Here is an 18912-nt window from a genome sequence, read left to right on the forward strand (position 1 = left end):
GGTGATTATGTTTAATATGTTTTTCAACACATTTCGGAATATTTTAAAACATCGGCCAATGTAGTGCGATTCAGTGATAATAAATTCATCTAAATATGTACTGAAACATGAAATCAAAACCCATTTGGAAATGTGATGACCTTTATAAGTTGTGGCATGGTAGAATTCGTAAAAGCAAATCGATGTCTTTTGTCTGTGTGACAAGCAAATTCCCCGCCCAATAAATCGCTCATTAAATAAAACGATTGCTTTGAACCTGGAAAGTGCATGCATGCACAAAAACATCGGCTTCTAGCCGATCTCATAGATAAATTTGCATTTTTCAAAAAGAGATGGAGCCAATGCAAAGGAGGTGGCGCTAATGAAAGGAGGTGGCGCCAATGCACATTGATAGCTATTTTAAAGTGAAACAAAGTATATTTTGGTTTTTATTACGTTTACAGGACAGATATTATTTTTTGTAAGTTGACTACTTCAGCACATTTGAGTCGCGTGCGTTTTTAATTAGAAAAAGTAATTTTCTAATAATGTATTGATGGATTTAAACGTTTTTCTTTGTAAGATAACAAAATTTGACATATATAATACAAAATGTTAACGGAAAAAGACCGAGCTGTTTTCATTTTTTTGGAGTTGATAGTGGGAATAAACCATAAATGAGCCTCATTATGATTCGTTGACCTTGCCCTTTCAGTTAATTAAGCATTTGGATTAACGGCCACATTAATAGTTTCAAGAAGAAGTGTTATCTTATACGTATTTTGTGAATTATCATACTGTATACAAATATTGATGTCCATGAATTATTTTGATAATGTTGACCATTTATAAGTTATTGGTTTTATTACAAATGTTTGGTATGCATTGTACAATAGGTTTTATTCATGTTGGTGACTTCTATATTGAGTTGATCACTTATATATTTAAAAAACTACATCTTATTTATTACAGATTTTGTTTATGTTCTGTAAAGATTTTGGCCTACGTATGAACGTTGAAAAATAAATTAAATATAACAAATAACAATATCTATCAAATCTACGTCATGTGAAATTGCGATACGACTGTTAATTGATACATCCTGCATTGGCGCCACCTCCTTTCATTAGCGCCACCTCCTAAGCATTGGCTCCATCTCTTTTGGAAAATTGCAAAATTATCTACTATGTCGGCAAGAAGCCAATATTTTTATGCATGTAGCATCTAATTTGTGTTGTACGCAATCGTTTGATGCCGTTAGCCATTTAATTGGATGGGCATTTCTCGTCACACATGAAAAACTCATCGACATGCTTTTTAAAACTCCACCATGCCACAATTTATAAAGGTTCTCACGTTTGTAAATGGGTAGAGAATGTATGTGTCTGTACATTTTTGGATGGATCAATCTTCGCTGAATCGCACTACATTGCCCGATTTTAAAAAATAATGCGAAATATGTTGAAAAAACATATAAAACCTAATCACCCTGTAATATTATCCATGAAATTTCAAAACATCCAGGCCTGAGCGCCACCTCGGAAGTTGCATTGGCTCATTTATTAATGCATCTCAAAAAAGAGGTGGCGCGCGTGATTAACGGCCGTGCTTATGAGGATATATATGGGCAGAATCGTAAGAAAACGTGTTTTTATTGAGGTATCACTGAAAATCCGGTTGAAATCGGTTTAAAACAAACAATATAGCGATTTTTATTTTGGGGCGGAGTACTGTAAAGTACAAAAACGACCAAATTAACATTTATGATTCGACACGTAAATTCAAACCGAAACAAAAAAAATTGCGTATATAGGCAAATTTAGCAGAGAGAAGGTAAGAAAAAATGCAAATACATCTGTTACACATGGAAACTGAGTTGCAACGCTACCTTTTGCCAAATCTATGTATTTATCTTCCATATTCTAATAATGTTTAGCGTAAGCTAAATATGGATATAATTTGCATAACTCGCGACGCTGCAATGATTTTAGTTATTGCATGTATTTATGATCATTTATATATTATTTTATTAATTCAAAACCGATTTTGACCAGGTTTTCGATGTCAACCTCGATAAAAATATATTTCAATGAATTTATGTAAAGTTTATTTCTCGCTATGTGATTTATTTGCAAAACAACGATCTATTCCTTGAACGGGGACTTTAAAGCAGGTGCATTAAACCAGGTTTTTCCAAAGCAATGCTCAATTACATTTTACTATGCTTGAGTGACAATTTCTGTTGTATTAATATTTTATTGTCAAGTAAGAGAATAAAGTTCTTTGTTTGTAGAAAAATTAGAGAGTATTATGTCAATATATATAAAAAACAGCATTCACATTTTTTTCAGATTACTTTCCTGGTAAGCAAATGATATCTCATTATAAAATAAAGACAAAACAAAATAGAAAAGAAGACTTGAAAAGAAAGAAATTAAAGAAAATCAACTAACATGTTTAGCTACAGATGCAGTGAATCCCAACACAGTCTATGCTTTTTTATCACAGCTATTCACATAAACTAAACATCAAAATATTTTGAATTGTTTTGAAGTGTAATATCCCACATTTTAGCACTATAAATGGTAATGTTAACACCAAATCACTTATTTTCAATCATACATTTCCTCATAAATACACTAACAAAACTGCAGAAAGTTAAGTTATAAAGTCATCTTCATCATCATACTCCTCCAAGTTTTCAAAATCTGTTGTTACCTTTGTTGAGACTGGTGTGACTGGTGGGTTTGCTGTAACTGTACCAGAAATATCAGTGCTAGATTCTTTATCTTTAGTTTTATCAGCCTTGTTCTTAGCTCTAAACTTTTTGTCAATTAAGCGATCTAGCTTTACTTGAACAACAGGTTTTATCTTAATTTCTGTTCTTTTCATGGAGTAGGCATAGGTATTCTTCCACTGATACCAGATGATACCCTGATAAATGCCATCTGGGGCAAGGTCCACTGTGCTATTTTCAATATAGAGGCCGTTGAGGGAAGAAAAGCCACATGCCTTGTACCACCATCCCGCCTGGTCCTTTTGGGCGCAGCTTAGGTGCCACTGGTCGTTGTCTTGGTCCACAGTGCTGAAGGGCATGTTGTTATGGTACTTGCTCAGTGCATCTCCAGCTGTGCCAGTGTATCCACCGATGTGCAGCGCATACTGGAGCTGCTCGCTGTCTACCTGGAAGCTGTCGTACTCTGCATATGACTGTTTCCCCTCCCAGTCCCACATCTCAATACGCAACGTGTAGTTGTTGCTGTTTGACAGACGGTACAAGTGCTCGTTCCCGATCCAGTATTCTGTGTTGACGTTCCCAAAGCCGAATGCGTAATCCTCCCAATTGCGTGTGAAGTTCACTGAACCGTTCATGCGACGTTGCAGCACAGTCCACCCGCCGTTGGCCGTTGTCATGTCACACCACAAATTTAGAAGCTGTCGGTTGGGTAGACGTATTGGGTACACCCCTGAAATAAGTATTCCATTCTGGTACAACTCGTTGCAGTCTGAAATGTAAAATGTTATTATGTGACCAGCTGGTAAATTACTTCTTTACGACTTCTTCTAAGATAATATACCTCCATGTATTATTGCTGGTGCGATAAAAACTTCTGTTTTTGACTAAACATCTTAATCATACATACATGTATATGTAGATAGTTCTGTATCTTAGATAAATATAAAATACTAGTATGACATAATCAGTTTTGATAAAGTAAAAAAAATTATATTGGGATTACTTGGTTAATCATAATCTACAATGTTTCTCAAAATAAAAATGTCAAATAAGTATGGAACGTAAGATTTAGTTACAATTACTTAGATAAGATATAAAAAAAGAAAAATATCAAAAGGGCATTATGCGCAACTAATAGAGGATAGTTTTTCATGATTTTATTTGCATTCTTAAATTGCTTTTTGTTTCTCATTGGTGCTTCTATTTTATAACATAAATTGTGTATGCTATTTACTGCTATTTATTCTACTGTGACACTCAATACAGTAAAACAGAGAACTTGATGGTCAGTGTTATTCTCTGCACTCTGGTCATGCACGCATTCTGTTCATATTGATCTTAGGTGTTCAATATTCTCTTTAAATGTTCTTTTCTCTTCCAAAAGCAAAGAAAACAACTTCAAATAAAAGATATGCAATTCATTTTTCATTCCCAATTATCCATACATTCCCGAGTTATTTGCCCTAGAATAGAGCTGACAAAGCAGGGGGAGATAAACGTCTATGCTACCTCTGACTAGGGGTATGTCCCTTAGTGAAGGAATGGACTGTGCACTGTCTCTAGTGGGGAGCTTCAAGCCTTCAATACTTCGGAGCATCTGGTGTTGGAACTTGTTCACTATGCTGAAACAAAAACAGCAACTTTGTGAATGAATTTAAAAATTACTGTCTTTATCCTAATAAACGCTCCCGCCTTAATATACATGCCCTTATCGTATATTAAAATGAAGGAGTGATCAAAATAATAGCGCTCCCATTTCTCGGCTGCTAAGGGGTAAAGTAATTGCATTATATTGACGGAATTTTTTTTTATCAACAAGGTTATTGGCAAAAACTTTATAGAAATAAAACTTTAATAATAATAATAACATATATATTTGGAACAGATTGATTTAAGTTACAGTTCTCACTACGGTCATATGGACAACGGCCCTTTCATTTCACATGATAATAGGGTGTAGTATTCTTATAAAACTATTTGTGATATGTTTAGGATTGCTCAACTTTTCGCAAATACCGGTTAACACATTTTAGGTGTTGGCTCATATTATACCTAACGGAGGGTGAAATAAACGCGCCCTCTTTGTGATTTGCATCGCGCCCGGGCGCATTTATTAGGATAAAGACGGTATGTTATGCAAGACGTACTGTGTAACAACCAAAAACATCCTTCAGACACTCGATCATTTTTTGTCATTTGTGATCATAATTATTACAAAGAGTAGTTGTTGTCCTGAAACTAGTCTATTGCCGTTCCTGTATTAAGTCATCAATATCTTCTTCTTGTCTGGTGATCTGGTACTGGTCTTAATGAAATGTGTAGTTCATTCATTATGTGGTACAGCAGACTGGATTTCCTGGCTTCAATCATGCAATCTAGCAATCCTTTATCATGCAGTATCATTAAACCAGTCTGCGGACAGAGTAATAGGTTTCTTGAAACTATTTCAAATCAATGGCACTTGCCACAGCCAATGCAAAGGTCAAGGTTGCCTACTTGTAAAGATTCTGGTATTGCTCTTTGAGCTGTCTGGATTCATCGTTGAAGTCTAGCTGAAGCCTCTCTAGGACCATGCACTGGTGCTCATTCTGCAGTTCAGGGGACAGGGACCGGTACTGCATAGTGCTGCAGAGGCTTGGTGGCTGCTGAGAACAGACCTCCATGGACAGGAGAGTCAGGACAAGGGAGATAATCTGTCGCAAGGGCATTTCTGACACTGGAAATTTAACTAAGACAGTGTTCATCTGTGCATTTTAGTTGCTAGAAATTCATTCTGTATAATGTATACATGTATATGTGTATAATTGCACTGGAAATTAATCATAGATGAAGTTTACCAAAAAAAAAAATTGTTTATTAAGCAATTCAGTAAATGGCAATTGGTAATACTGTACATTCCTAATTTAAGTAATTTTACAAATACAAATTTTAGTTTCTTGAACGAATATAATGCAGTATTTTTTATATCCTAAACAGTGACTTACCTTTTAAAAATAATTGAGTTGTACAAGTCCAACATATTGTATTAACTCCAAAAATCAGCATATTCTATCTTGATTGTGAAATAGAAAATCTGCTAAAACTGCTAAAACATACAAAACTCAATATAAACAACATTTCAAGTTGAAGTGTAATGCTTAAGTGCAGACTTCAAGGGATGTAGATTTAGATCTGAATGACTGCCTCTTGTCATGCCTTGCCAGCCCTGTAATTGACCATATGCCACCAATTCCTGGATGGTGTGGTTTTGGCTGATACAGGCATGGAGGCAAATTTATTGGCTTCAAGAATACAATCATGCAGACTCAAAATTGAGAGCCTGGCTTCCATTTTACACATTGAAAATGCAACCTTTGATTGGGAAACTAAGATAAACTCATACATGAGCCCTGTGGATTGCATCTGTAGACAAAGAAAATTGTTATTGTTAAATTACTTTTAATGTCCCCATGGGTTTAATTTCTATGAATCCAAACTCAAAATAAGTGTTAAATGACTGCAAAAGGAATGGACAGAAAAAATACTTTTACAAAAAAAATGCATTATGAATTTTATAAAGCAAGCATTTAAATATATCACAGATACCAAGTCTAATATTCTGTCATTGCTTCAATTGCATCATACAAATAAGTTTTACATGAATAATCAAATGTCCCAGCCATAGCTTAATGTTCTGTGTTGACTTTGCAGGGTAAAGGTGACATGCGCACTTACTGGCTGGCTGGCTGGGAGGGGGAGGAAAGCACAAAACGCTTCATAGAGGAGGTGCGGATAGAGCGTAATGAACATGTCCGCCAATTCAGGTAACATTTTAGCATTTTCAGGGATCTTTGTTAGTACATGTACGTAAGAAGGCTGCAAATGAGAAGTGAAAGTAATATTGCTCAATGTTTTTTTATTTAAAGGTATACTAAATATTTAAATTCTATTCTTGTCCATGTATTAATTCAATTGCAAATTATTTGATAAAACTTTTCAATAAGCTTATTAGCTCGGCTGATTTCGGAGAAACCCGAGATATTGTCATAGCCAGCTCGTCCGTGTCGTGTCGTCCGTCGGCGTCGTGCTAAAACCTTGACATTTTGCTCTAAAATCAAAGTGCTTCCACCTACAATTTTAAAACTTCATATGTAGATGCACCTTGATGAGCTCTACATGCCACACCCATTTTTGGGTCTCTAGGTCAAAGGTCAAGGTCACTGTGACCTCTAAAAAAAAAAAAAAAAAAATTCTGACAAGCTTTCGCAGCCGAGCGTGGCACCCGTTATGCGGTGCTCTTGTTTTAATAATTATGTTTGCATGTGTACACTGGGCAGTTCCTGGTAGTTGGATTTCAGGGTTTATGTTGGTGTGAAAAAGTAGAAGGTATTACAAAAAGTTGATTTTGAAAAATAAGTTTCGTTACTAAATTGTTTTTATTAATAGTTAGCAGATAAAACTGTCCAGCAACAAATTAGATATTTGTTCTCTGAATAACAATGTCAGTGATGACAGCTACTGGTATGTATATTCTATTAACAAATACTAACATTTATACTGGATTGTTTGCAGTTCCTATGAGAATGCATTGGACCTACATGGAATGCATGCCTCAACAAGCTATACCCAGCTTGCTGCTAACTTCTCCAGAATTAGACAGGACAGCTCTAAGACAGGCTCACATGTCCAACTGCCTTCGCTTGATAGTAAGCAGGGAGAGATCAGCACTAAGGAAGGGCTGTTGTCACGGCCATCATCAAGATGCAGTTTAGGCAATACGGAGTTGTCCATGGGGGAGATAGCCAGTGGCAAGAGTCTGACCTGCAGCACTATGGAGTTTTTTTCCAGTCCACCAAAGCCGACATTCACAATCACTTCACCTGAATGTGAGTCTCCTAAGAAATTAAGTTTTCCCGCCTTGAATGGATCTGAAAACGAAATGTGTATTAACAATGCAATGATCAGCCATCCACAGAATACCAGTGCAAAAGCAGATAATAGAATTGAAGTGACTGAAGTAAAACTGGACATTAAAGATGTTTGGAGGACATTAGACAGTGGATTATGTTGTATAAATGAAGACAGAAAGTCAGAATCTCTTTCTAACATGTCAGAACTTAATCCTCAAAATTCATGTTACGTTCAGAGTAAAGCATTTAAAATCAATGAAAGGGATGATGACTTAGAAAATGCAAATATAAATAGTGTCCCAAAGTCTGACTACAGTACCGAGATATCTTCACCTGTCTCTAATACACTGTTTGTATGTGCAAAGGGCACTGTGGAGCCTACAGGCCATATAAACATGAGTCAAAAAGGTAGATTTTCATTGTCAAGGTTTAAACTGAAACTCCCAGATATGTCCCATCTTCACAAATTGTTCAACTTCTGCCATTTTTTAAAACAAACAAACCCTATTACAGGCTCAAAACCCATTGAAGCCAAAACTGTAGATGACCTATTACTTGACAACACCAATCTCTCCGAGTCGAAGAATGAAAGGACTGTAGACAACAACTCATTTGTGGCAGCAGATAGCAGACTTAGGGCTTCTAATCTCAATATTTATTCTAATCAAAGTGGAACTGATTCAAAGGATGATGTAGCTGGCGGTGAACTGGATATAGTGAAGAAAGATGAGGGCCATGTCCAGAACAAAATTTTAAAAAGACAACCACTTAACTGTGAGTCTGTGAGTGATACCAATCAGCCTTTGACAATGGAGCATTTAAGACTGGATGATGGAAATAAATCATTGGATCAGGCTGGGAAAGATTGGCTCAGTTCCACACCTTCCACCAATGGGAATCCGGCTGAGAAAGAATCGCCCAGTCTCAAACCTAATTCCACCAATGGTAATCTGGCTGAGAAAGATTGGCCCAGTCTCAAACCTTCCACCAATGGGAACCTGAATAAACCTTACAACAACAACCACAAACTTCAGGGACATATTATTCAGGGAAGTGCACAAATGGATTTTAGGAAAGAAAAAGGTCATACAAAATCTGAATCCGCTAGAGAAATCCTGCCTGAGCCACACATATGTAGATATCCATTTTCTGCAATGAATACGAAGTTTCATGGCGATTTGAAAACAAATAGAGACTCAAAACTATTCCTCAAAACAAAATGCATTATACCATATTCATTAAAAAGCATTGTAAAACATGAAATGTCACAGGAAGAGTGTATAGGCCAAAATGATACAATTATTCACAATAACCAGTCTAAAAAAGCGTGTGCATGCAGTTGTTGTTGTCACCAAGTGCCAAATAATAGTATAAATGATACTTTATTGCAGAAACAAATCAACAGCAAGGAATGTCTGGAAATACCTCTCACAGTTGGTCAGCATGGCTCTCAGGTTGTCAATGGTCAGGTAGAGAATGCATTCTCTGAGGAGACCTGCCAGAAAGTAGTCTTTAGTTTATCTGATGAGGAATAAAGCTGCTGAACTGATTTGCAATTTTAGAATATGTATTATTTATTACTGATACATAGACATATGAGTCGCGTTCTGAGAAAACTGGGCATAATGCATGTGCGTAAGTGTCGTCCCAGATTAGCCTGTGCAGTCCGCACAGGCTAATTAGGGACGACACTTTCCGCTTAAATGGATATTTTTCGTTTAAAGGAAGTCCCTTTTATCCAAAAATCTAGTTTAAGTGGAAAGTGTCGTCCCTGATTAGCCTGTGCGGACTGCACAGGCTAATCTGGGACAACACTTTAAGCACATGCATTAAGCCCAGTTTCCTCAGAATGCAACTCGTATATTCCCAAATGAAAGCTCCTAGGGTTTAATGTTTCATCAGAAATGGGCGTTTAATATGATCTCTACATCTGTTTTCTGTTTTACATACACATATATGTTAAACATAAAATTTGAAACTAAATTGAAGGCATTTAAGTTTGCTGGGATTTTGGGGGGCATTCAAAAGGGGAATATGTGGGTATATTAAGGATTTGAATCCTTGTATGTTCTTGTTTTGAAAATCCTCTATTTTGTTGAAATATTATCATGATCTCTAAAATAAAATTGTGTCAATATGAATTAGAACGCAATTTCCACTGTGGGAGTTTACTTAAGATCTTATCGAGAGACACAAAGAACTGGTTATACCCATGCCCAGGACTCCTTGTATAGTGCCTGGATGCCCCAGGAACCCTGCACTATATGTGAAGAATAAGTATAATTCAGCTGGGACATATTCATTAAACTTTCTTTATGTCAAGCATAAATAACTTGAAAAATCAGGATCTTGTGAAAACTCAATAAGAACTTAATAAGCTTGGTTGATGAATTTCAGTATGTGGTACTAAGAGAGGAATGTGGTGAATATCCACTAAAATACCTGATGTATATTGATTGGCACAAGTATTCAAATGGGCAGCTGTGCCTTTTTAAATTCAACTGTAATTTGTATGAGTGTTAAGAATTGTTATGGGCTAAAACTTGTGCAGGTTTTGATGCCAGAATGAAATATACATTTTTAGCTCCACTGGCCAGAGGCCAGCGGGGCTTATGTCATGGTCCTGTGTCCGTTGTGTGTGCGTGCGTGCGTGTGTGCGTTAACTTTTTCTTTAAACATCTTCTTCTCCTAAACTACAAGTCCAATTCTGATAAAACTTCGCACAAATGTTCCTGGGGTGAACCTCTTTCAAATTTGTTCAAATTATGCCCCTGGGGTCAAATTTGACCCCGCCCCGGGGATCAATAAATTGAACATTATGCTTATATGAAGCCTATTTTGTGCAAACTTTAAAAATCATATTGTCCATAACCATTGGGCCTAGTGCTACCACATGAGGTATGTAGTGAAATCTAATAGTCCTCTACCAAATTTGTTCAAATTATGCCCCTGGGGTCAAATTTGAACATATGCTTATATAAAGCTTATTTTGTGCAAACTTTAAAAATCTTTATGTCCATAACCGTAGGGCCTAGAGCTACTAAATTCGGTATGTAGTGTCATCAAATAGTTCTCTACTTAGTTTGTTCAAATTATGCCCCTGGGGTCAAATTTGACCCTGCCCTGGGGGTCACAAAAATGAACTTACGCTTAAATAAGGCCTATTTTGTAAAAACTTTAAAAGTCTTTCTGTCCATAACCGTATGGCATAGGGCTACCAAATTTGGTATGTAGTGAAATCTAATAGTCCCTTACCAAATTTGTTAAAATTATGCCCCTGGAGTCAAATTTGACCCTGCCCTGGGGGTCATAAAAATGAACATATGCTTATATAAAGCCTATTTTGTGCAAACTTTAACAATCTAATTGTCCATAACCGTAGGACCTAGGGCTACCAAATTCGGTATGTAGTGACATCTAATAGTTCTCTACTTAGTTTGTTCAAATTATGCCCCTGGGGTCAAATTTGACCCTGGCCCGGGGGTCACAAAAATGAGCATACGCTTAAATAAGGCCTATTTTGTGCAAACTTTAAAAATCTTATTGTCCATAACCGTATGGCATAGGGCTACCAAATTTGGTATGTATTGACATCTAATAGTCCTTTACCAAATTTGTTCAAATTATGCTCCTGGGGTCAAATTTGACCCTGCCCAGGGGTCACAAAAATGAACTTATGCTTATGTAAAGCCTATTTTGTGCAAACTGTAAAAATCTTTCTGTCCATCACAATAGGGTCTAGGGCTAACAAATTCGGTATGTAGTGACATCTTATAGTTTACTTCTTAGTTTGTTCAAATTATGCCCCTGGGATCAAATTTGACCCTGCCACGGGGGTCACAAAAATAAACATACGCTTAAATAAGGCCTATTTTGTGCAAACTTTAAAAATCTTTCTGTCCATAACCGTATGGCATAGGGCTACCAAATTTGGTATGTAGTGACATCTAATAGTCCTTTACCAAATTTGTTCAAATTATGTCCCTGGGGTCAAATTTGACCCTGCCCTGGGGTTCACAAAAATGAACATATGCTTATATAAAGCCTATTTTGTGCAAACTTTTAAAATCTTTCTGTCCATAACCGTTGGGCCTAGGTCTACCAAATTTGGTATGTAGTGACATCTAATAGTTCTTTATGTAGTTTGTTCAAATTATGCCCCTGGGGTCAAATTTGACCCTGCCTCGGGGGTCACAAAAATGAGCATATGCTTAAATAAGGCCTATTTTGTGCAAACTTAAAAAATCTTATTGTCCATAACTGTATGGCCTAGGGCTACCAAATTTGGTATGTGGTGACATCTTATAGTCCTCTACCAAATTTGTTCAAATTTTTGTGCAAACTTTAAAAATCTTCCTGTTCATAACCATTGGGCCTAGGGCTACTAAATTTGGTATGTTGTGACATGTTATAGTTCTCTACCAAGTTTGTTCAAATTATGCCACTGGGGCAAAATTCATATATAAAAATGCTCACCCTTCCAACTTTAAGCGCCCAGTGGGACGAGGGATAGAAAGAGAAAGTCACATGCTTGAGTACATTTCAACCCATGCACATTGCATGCTTTTTTCGCATAAAAAACAGTGGAGCGATACAGGGTCATCATGGCCCTCCTTTTTCAGCTCACCTACTGAGCATGAAGTGCTCAAGGTAAGCTACTGTGATCACCCTATGGCCAGCATCTGCGTCATGCAGTGTGTGTGGTGTGCATCATTAAAGTATAACTCTTACCAATTGAGAGGACACAATTCTGATGAAACTTGGTCAGAATATTAATTTTGATATTTTCTAGGTCAAAGTCAAATGTGGGTCACATGCATTCAACAACAAGGTCACCAGGTGAAAAAAGAAGAAAAAAAATATTACTACTAAAAAGCTCTTGTTTAAACTCTCGTCATAAATGAAGCTGATGTAACATCATGTTATATATAAGACAACTCTTATCGATATTGAATAGGATTAATCCAGTAACTCCCTTTGAATGCAATTTTATAGTACGCTCTCTGTTTTTGTTTTAACTGATACACAATGTTTGAAATGATTGTGTATGAAAAACAATTCATGCCATAAATTAAAGGCATAGATATATTGTACTGTGTTTTGTGGCCAATCATATTTTACATGTAACAAAGATTTTGATTTTCATCATATCAATAATATTTTTAAAACAAAGAAAATAATATATGAAAATCACAAAAAAATCTTGGACAAGATTTTACATAAGTTATAATTTTTGTTGAACAAGAGGTCCAACAGTTTTGGAAATGATGCTGAGCCTCAGGATATTTTTTAGCTCACCTGAGCACAACGTGCTCATGGTGAGCTTTTGTGATCGCTTTTTGTCCGTCGTCTGTTGTGCGGCGTCAACATTTGCCTTGTTAACTCTCTAGAGGCCACATTTATTGTTTAATCTTCATGAAATTTGGTCAGCAGATTGGTTTCAATGATATCTTGGATGAGTTCGAAAAAGGTTACGTTTGCTTGAAAAACATGGCTGCCAATTAAGGGGCGGGGCATTTTTCCCTATATGGCTATAGTAAAATCTTGTTAACACTCTAGAGGCCACATTTATTGTCTGTTCTTCATAAAACTTGGTCAGAGAAGATTTATCCCAATAATATCTTGGACAAGTTCAAAAATGATGCCGGTTGGTTAAAAAAACATGGCTGCCAGGGGGCGGGGCATTTTTCCTAATATGGCTATAGTAAAACCTTGTTAACACTCTAGAGGCCACATTTATTTTCAGATCTTCATGAAACTTGCTCAGAAGATTTGTACCACTGATATCTTGGATGAGTTAAAAAATGGTAACCTTTGCTTGAAAAAACATGGCTGCCAAGGGGCGGGGCATTTTTCCTTATATGGCTATATTAAAATCTTGTTAACACTCTAGAGGCCACATTTATTGTCCTATCTTCATGAAACTTGGTCAGAAGATTCATCCCAATAATATCTTGGATGAGTTCGAAGATGATGCCTGTTTGTTAAAAAACATGGCCACCAGGGGGCGGGGCAGTTTTCCTTATATGGCTATAGTAAAACCTTGTTAATACTCTAGAGGCCACATTTATTGTCCAATCTTCATGAAACTTGGTCAGAAGATTTACCCCAATTATATCTTGGACAAATTCGAAAATGATGCCGGTTGGCTGAAAAACATGCCCACCATGGAGCGGGGCATTTTTCCTTATATGGCTATAGTAAAACCTTGTTAACACTCTAGAGGCCACATTTGTTTTCTGATCTTCATGAAACTTGCTCAGAAGACTTGTCCCACTGATATCTTGGTTGAGTTCAAAAATGGTAACCTTTGCTTGAAAAACATGGCTGCCAAGGGGCGGGGATTTTTTCCTTATATGGCTATATATGGCTATAGTAAAATATTGTTAACACTCTATAGATCACATTTATTGTCGTATCTTCATGAAAATTGGTCAGAAGATTCATCCCAATAATATCTTGGACAAGTTTGAAAATGATGCCGGTTGGTTGAAAAACATGGCCGCCAGGGGGGCGGGGCATTTTTCCTTAAATGGCAAAACCTTGTTAACACTCTAGAGGCCACATTTATTTTCTGATCTTTATGAAACTTGCTCAGAAGATTTGCTCAGAAGATTTGTCCCACTTATATCTTGGATGAGTTCAAAAATGGTAACCTTTGCTTGAAAAACATGGCTGCCAAGGGGAGGGGCATTTTTTCTTATATGGCGATATATAGCTAAAGTAAAACCTTGTTAACACTCTAGAGGCCACATTTATTGTCCTATCTTCATGAAACTTGGTCAGAAGATTCATACCAATAATATCTTGGACGAGTTTTAAAATGATGCTGGCTGGTTGAAAAACATGGCCGCCAGGGGCCGGGGCATTTTTCCTTATATGGCTATAGTAAAACCTTAACCTTATTTATCGAAACCCTCTATAAACGAAAAAATGTTGAAAATAACACCCTTTTTAAAAATACACATCACGCTTTAAACGAAGAGGAAAAACAACTGTGCGACGGATTGCTTAATGAATATGAATGTGGATTAGCCCTAAAAGATATGCAAAATAACAAAAGCCCAGGATCTGATGGCATCACAATCGAATTTTATAAAATATTCTGGAATGATATAAAAACACATCTAATTAATTCACTAAACTATTCATTTAACAACGAAAACTTAACTACGCTACAAAAACAAGGTATTATATCACTTATTCCAAAACCTGGAAAAAACTTAGAATCCTTATCAAACTGGCGCCCGATTAGTTTACTAAACAATAATTATAAAATTGCAACTAAAAGTATAGCAAACAGAATAAAAAAAATATTACCAGCAATCATTTCAAGATCTCAATCTGGTTTCATAAAAGGACGTTACATTGGTGAAAACGTTCGTCTTATCCAAGAATGCATAAACTATTTCAACAATTCAAATAATCCTGGTCTAATATTCTTTGCAGACTTCGAAAAGGCATTCGATTCGCTTGATCATTCATTTATGTTCTCTTGCTTAGAAAATATGAACTTTGGTGAAAGTCTCATTCAATGGGTCAAACTATTCTATACCGATATTAACAGTTTAATCATTAACAATGGCTTCTTTTCAAACAGTTTTAACATCGAACGAGGGGTTCGACAAGGATGTCCACTCTCATCATCGCTATTTATTATCTGCATCGAGTATCTATCACATCACATCCAATCAAATAAACACATAAAAGGCATATCACTAGAACCTGACGAAGAAATCAAACAGTCCCTATTTGCTGACGATGCAACTTATTTTTTAAACGACACTTACGATTCTTTCCATAACCTAATAGAATCGCTAACCCTTTACGGAATGACATCGGGTCTGAAACTAAACAAAAGTAAATGTACTGTGCTACGAGTAGGTAAATTAAAACAAAATAATGTCCAATATAAAAAAGAAATGAAATTTAATTGGACATCCGATGAAGCCACAACGTTAGGAATTACTTTCACAAATAATGAAAAAGATACAGTTCTTAAAAACATACTACCTAAATTACAGAATTTTAAAAACTGCTTAAAATCATGGCATCACCGTAAACTTACACTATTCGGAAAAAACACAGTATTGAAAACGTTTGCACTTCCTAAATTAATTTATGTATTAACAGTCCTCCCAAATCCACCAAATGATATTATAAACGATATAAAATCAGCAATATTTAATTTCATATGGGACGGTAAGCCTGATAAAATAAAACGAACTCAGTTAATTCAATCTGTAGAAAATGGAGGTATCCAATTAACGAACATTGACTCATTCTTGAATGCAATCAAATGCAGCTGGGTTAAAAGATACCTAGATAATGCCAATACAAGTAAATGGAAATTATTCTATCAGAAAATTCTAAAAAAATATGGTGACTCCTTACTCTTTGAATGTAACATCAGCAATACTATCTTACATGAAATTGCAAACGAAAACATATTTCTGTCTGATGTTCTATCAGCATGGAGTGATGTCACTCATAACCTAGAAACCCAAACAAGCAGCAAAACTATTCTATGGAACAATAAAGACATAACTTCAAACAATAAGACGTTTTTCTATAAAGATTGGTTTGAACGAAGCATTAAATATGTCGACCAATTATATGACTACAGAATTAAGGATTTCTACTCTTTTAATGATATATGCTACATATACGGAATACCTTCAAATAATTTTTTGAAGTACTACACATTAATCAAAAGCATACCCATACATATTAAATCTGAAATCAATACAAATAATACACCATGTACTCAAACAACATTCGTAGAAAATATACTTGGAAGAAAAAACAAAACAAATAAAATATTTTACACACTACAAATTAAAAACCCTACAGGAAACTCAAAAACCCAAAATAAATGGCAAGTCCTTTTCGGAGTACATGAACTTAATTGGAAACACATATTTACCATGCCATATAAAGCAACTATTGAAAGCACTCTGAGAAATTTTCAATATAAATACATCCATAGAATTATAGCTACAAATAAATATCTCTTTAAATGCAAATTATCTAACTCAAATCTGTGTGACTTCTGCAGTGAAAACATCGAAACTATAGAACACCTGTTTTGGGAGTGCAAACACATCCAGCCTATTTGGAATCAATTAACATCTTTTCTTGAACAACAGCAACTAAACGTTAAACTATCTTTCTTAAATGTAAGTTTCGGAATTTACTCATTGAAATCAAAAGATTGTAATAATATTGTGAATTTTATTCTTATAATGATGAAATTGTTCATCTTTAACATGAAGTTCAAAAAACAAGTACCAAATTTTAATTGTTTTATCCATAGTCTCAAACTTAAAGTCCAGATTGAGAAAGAAATAGCCCTCAGTAATGACACATTACAAAACTTTGAACAAAAATGGAATCGGATTAAATTCTCATGATGTTTGTCCACTTATATACATTTCACTCTAATGTAAGTTTATCTTTCTAAAATATTTTTGTATGTTTTTTTTTTCAATCTTATAAGATCATTTTGAATATACAACGAAACACACAAGTCCAGTATGCTTTCTTCCGACTTTATACAACTCATCATTTTTCAAAACAATTCTTCTATTATTTTTTTCTTTTCTCTTTAAAAAAAATACATATTAGCATATCTTGTATAACATGTCTGAACTTTATTGCTTTGTACAATCACTATGTTGTATATATTCATGTATACATTGTATGTATTATATTGAATAAAAAAAAACAAAAAACCTTAACACCTCAAGAGGCCACATTTATTTTCTGATAATCATGAAACTTGGTCAGAAGATTTGTCCCAATGATATCTTGGATGAGTTTGAAAATGGTTTTGGTTGCTTTAAAAACATGGCCACCAGGGGCGGGCATTTTTCCTTATATGGCTTTATATGGCTATAGTAAAACCTTGTTAACACTCTAGAGGCCACATTTTTTGTCCAATCTTCATGAAATTTGGTCAGAAGATTGGTCTTAATGATATCTTGGATGAGTTTGAAAATAATTATGTTTGGTTGAAAAAAATGGCTTCCAAGGGGGGGGGGGGGTGGCATTTTTCCTTATATGGCTTTAGTAAAATCTTGTTAACACCACTCTAGAGGCCACATTTACTGTCGGATCTTCATGAAACTTGGTCAGAAGATCCATCCCGATATCTTGGATGAGTTAAAAAATGATGCCAGTTGGTTGAAAAACATGGCTGCCAGGGGGTGGAGCATTTTCCTTATATGGCTATAGTAAAACCTTGTTAACACTCTAGAGGCCACATTTATTTACTGATCTTTGTGAAACTTGGTCAGAAAATTTGTCCCAATAATATCTTGTTATCTCAGGTGAGCGACTTTGGGCATTTCAGACCCACTTGTATATGAAATGTCCATGGTTCAATGTCTTTCCCTTGGTTTGTTAAACTAGGTGTTTTTTTACTCCGGTAAGGTGGCATAAAGCAGTCGCACTTTTTGTTGGTCTGACCATCCAGCATTCTGTTTTCCCGAGATTTTAAAGCAATGCTGTAAGATATTGTGCTGATTTTTAGTATGTGAAACTACCTACATGACCTACAGTTGAAGTGTAAAATAAGTTGGTCTGTTGATTTTTTACCAAGATAAGGGCCATTTACTATTCTAAATTTTTGTCAATGGAAGTAATAAGCTTTAAAGGGAAATAATTGTTTATTTATTATTTGGCAGGTACAAGGTAATTTTTTACAAGGGACGTAATATCTTTTTAAGGGATATAATCCAAGGTAAGTGCTGCTATTAATAGAAAGTAAAAGGCATGGAGATTTAAGGTGGATATAGAAATTTTCTCTATAATAACCAATTTCCAGATGTTTTTTATTAAATTATTTTAGATATTGAGCCGATTTATTGTCTTCATACATCAGGGTGCAGAATCAACTGGGTTTTCAGGGGTTTACACACTGGCTGGACAGAATGTAAACGAAGTTATTGAAATTCATTGCAAAAATATTTACTGGTAGTACGTAAGACAGTTTTTCTTGCAGTTTGTGCTGATATCTTAAGGTATGAGTAAATCCTTGAATAGGTCTGAAATCGGTGATAAAATTTCACGTTGCATGAAGCATAATCTTATAAATGAATGCAGTACACATAGAATTTTTTAACAAGAACACATGCTTGTTTTATGAAGTAATTCTGATAAATTATTATTCGAAAAAGAAGCACCACTTACCCATACATGCCATAATTTTTCAGACCAATTCCGGGACATTGAGTTAAAGTGTCCGGGACTTTTGCCGATTTTCCGGGACATGTATAAAATGTAGCGATATTTATAGACATATGC

The 18912-nt window shown here is 35.5% G+C and overlaps 2 protein-coding genes across 2 annotated transcripts in view; one reads left to right on the forward strand and one right to left on the reverse strand.

The window, feature by feature from the left end:
* LOC127835576 (soluble guanylate cyclase gcy-33-like) overlaps nucleotides 1–9169 on the forward strand; it is a 74127-nt gene extending 64958 nt beyond the window's left edge. The window contains exons 11-12 of the mRNA XM_052362015.1: nucleotides 6407–6519; nucleotides 7268–9169. Coding sequence (XP_052217975.1) covers nucleotides 6407–6519; nucleotides 7268–9140 — 1986 coding nt within the window. The 3' untranslated portion in view covers nucleotides 9141–9169. The remainder of the gene's footprint in view (nucleotides 1–6406; nucleotides 6520–7267) is intronic.
* On the reverse strand, nucleotides 2082–6739 carry LOC127835703 (microfibril-associated glycoprotein 4-like). Its single transcript, XM_052362144.1, has 4 exons — nucleotides 5701–6739; nucleotides 5213–5432; nucleotides 4226–4338; nucleotides 2082–3485 (listed from the first exon to the last, which is right to left on the reverse strand). Exons 1-4 carry the CDS (start codon nucleotides 5759–5761, stop codon nucleotides 2638–2640), a joined length of 1242 nt encoding a protein of 413 aa, XP_052218104.1. The 5' UTR covers nucleotides 5762–6739; the 3' UTR covers nucleotides 2082–2637.
* Nucleotides 9170–18912: the final 9743 nt, after the last annotated feature.

Source organism: Dreissena polymorpha, chromosome 1 (assembly GCF_020536995.1).
Source record: "Dreissena polymorpha isolate Duluth1 chromosome 1, UMN_Dpol_1.0, whole genome shotgun sequence".
NCBI classification, from domain to species: Eukaryota; Metazoa; Mollusca; class Bivalvia; order Myida; family Dreissenidae; genus Dreissena; species Dreissena polymorpha.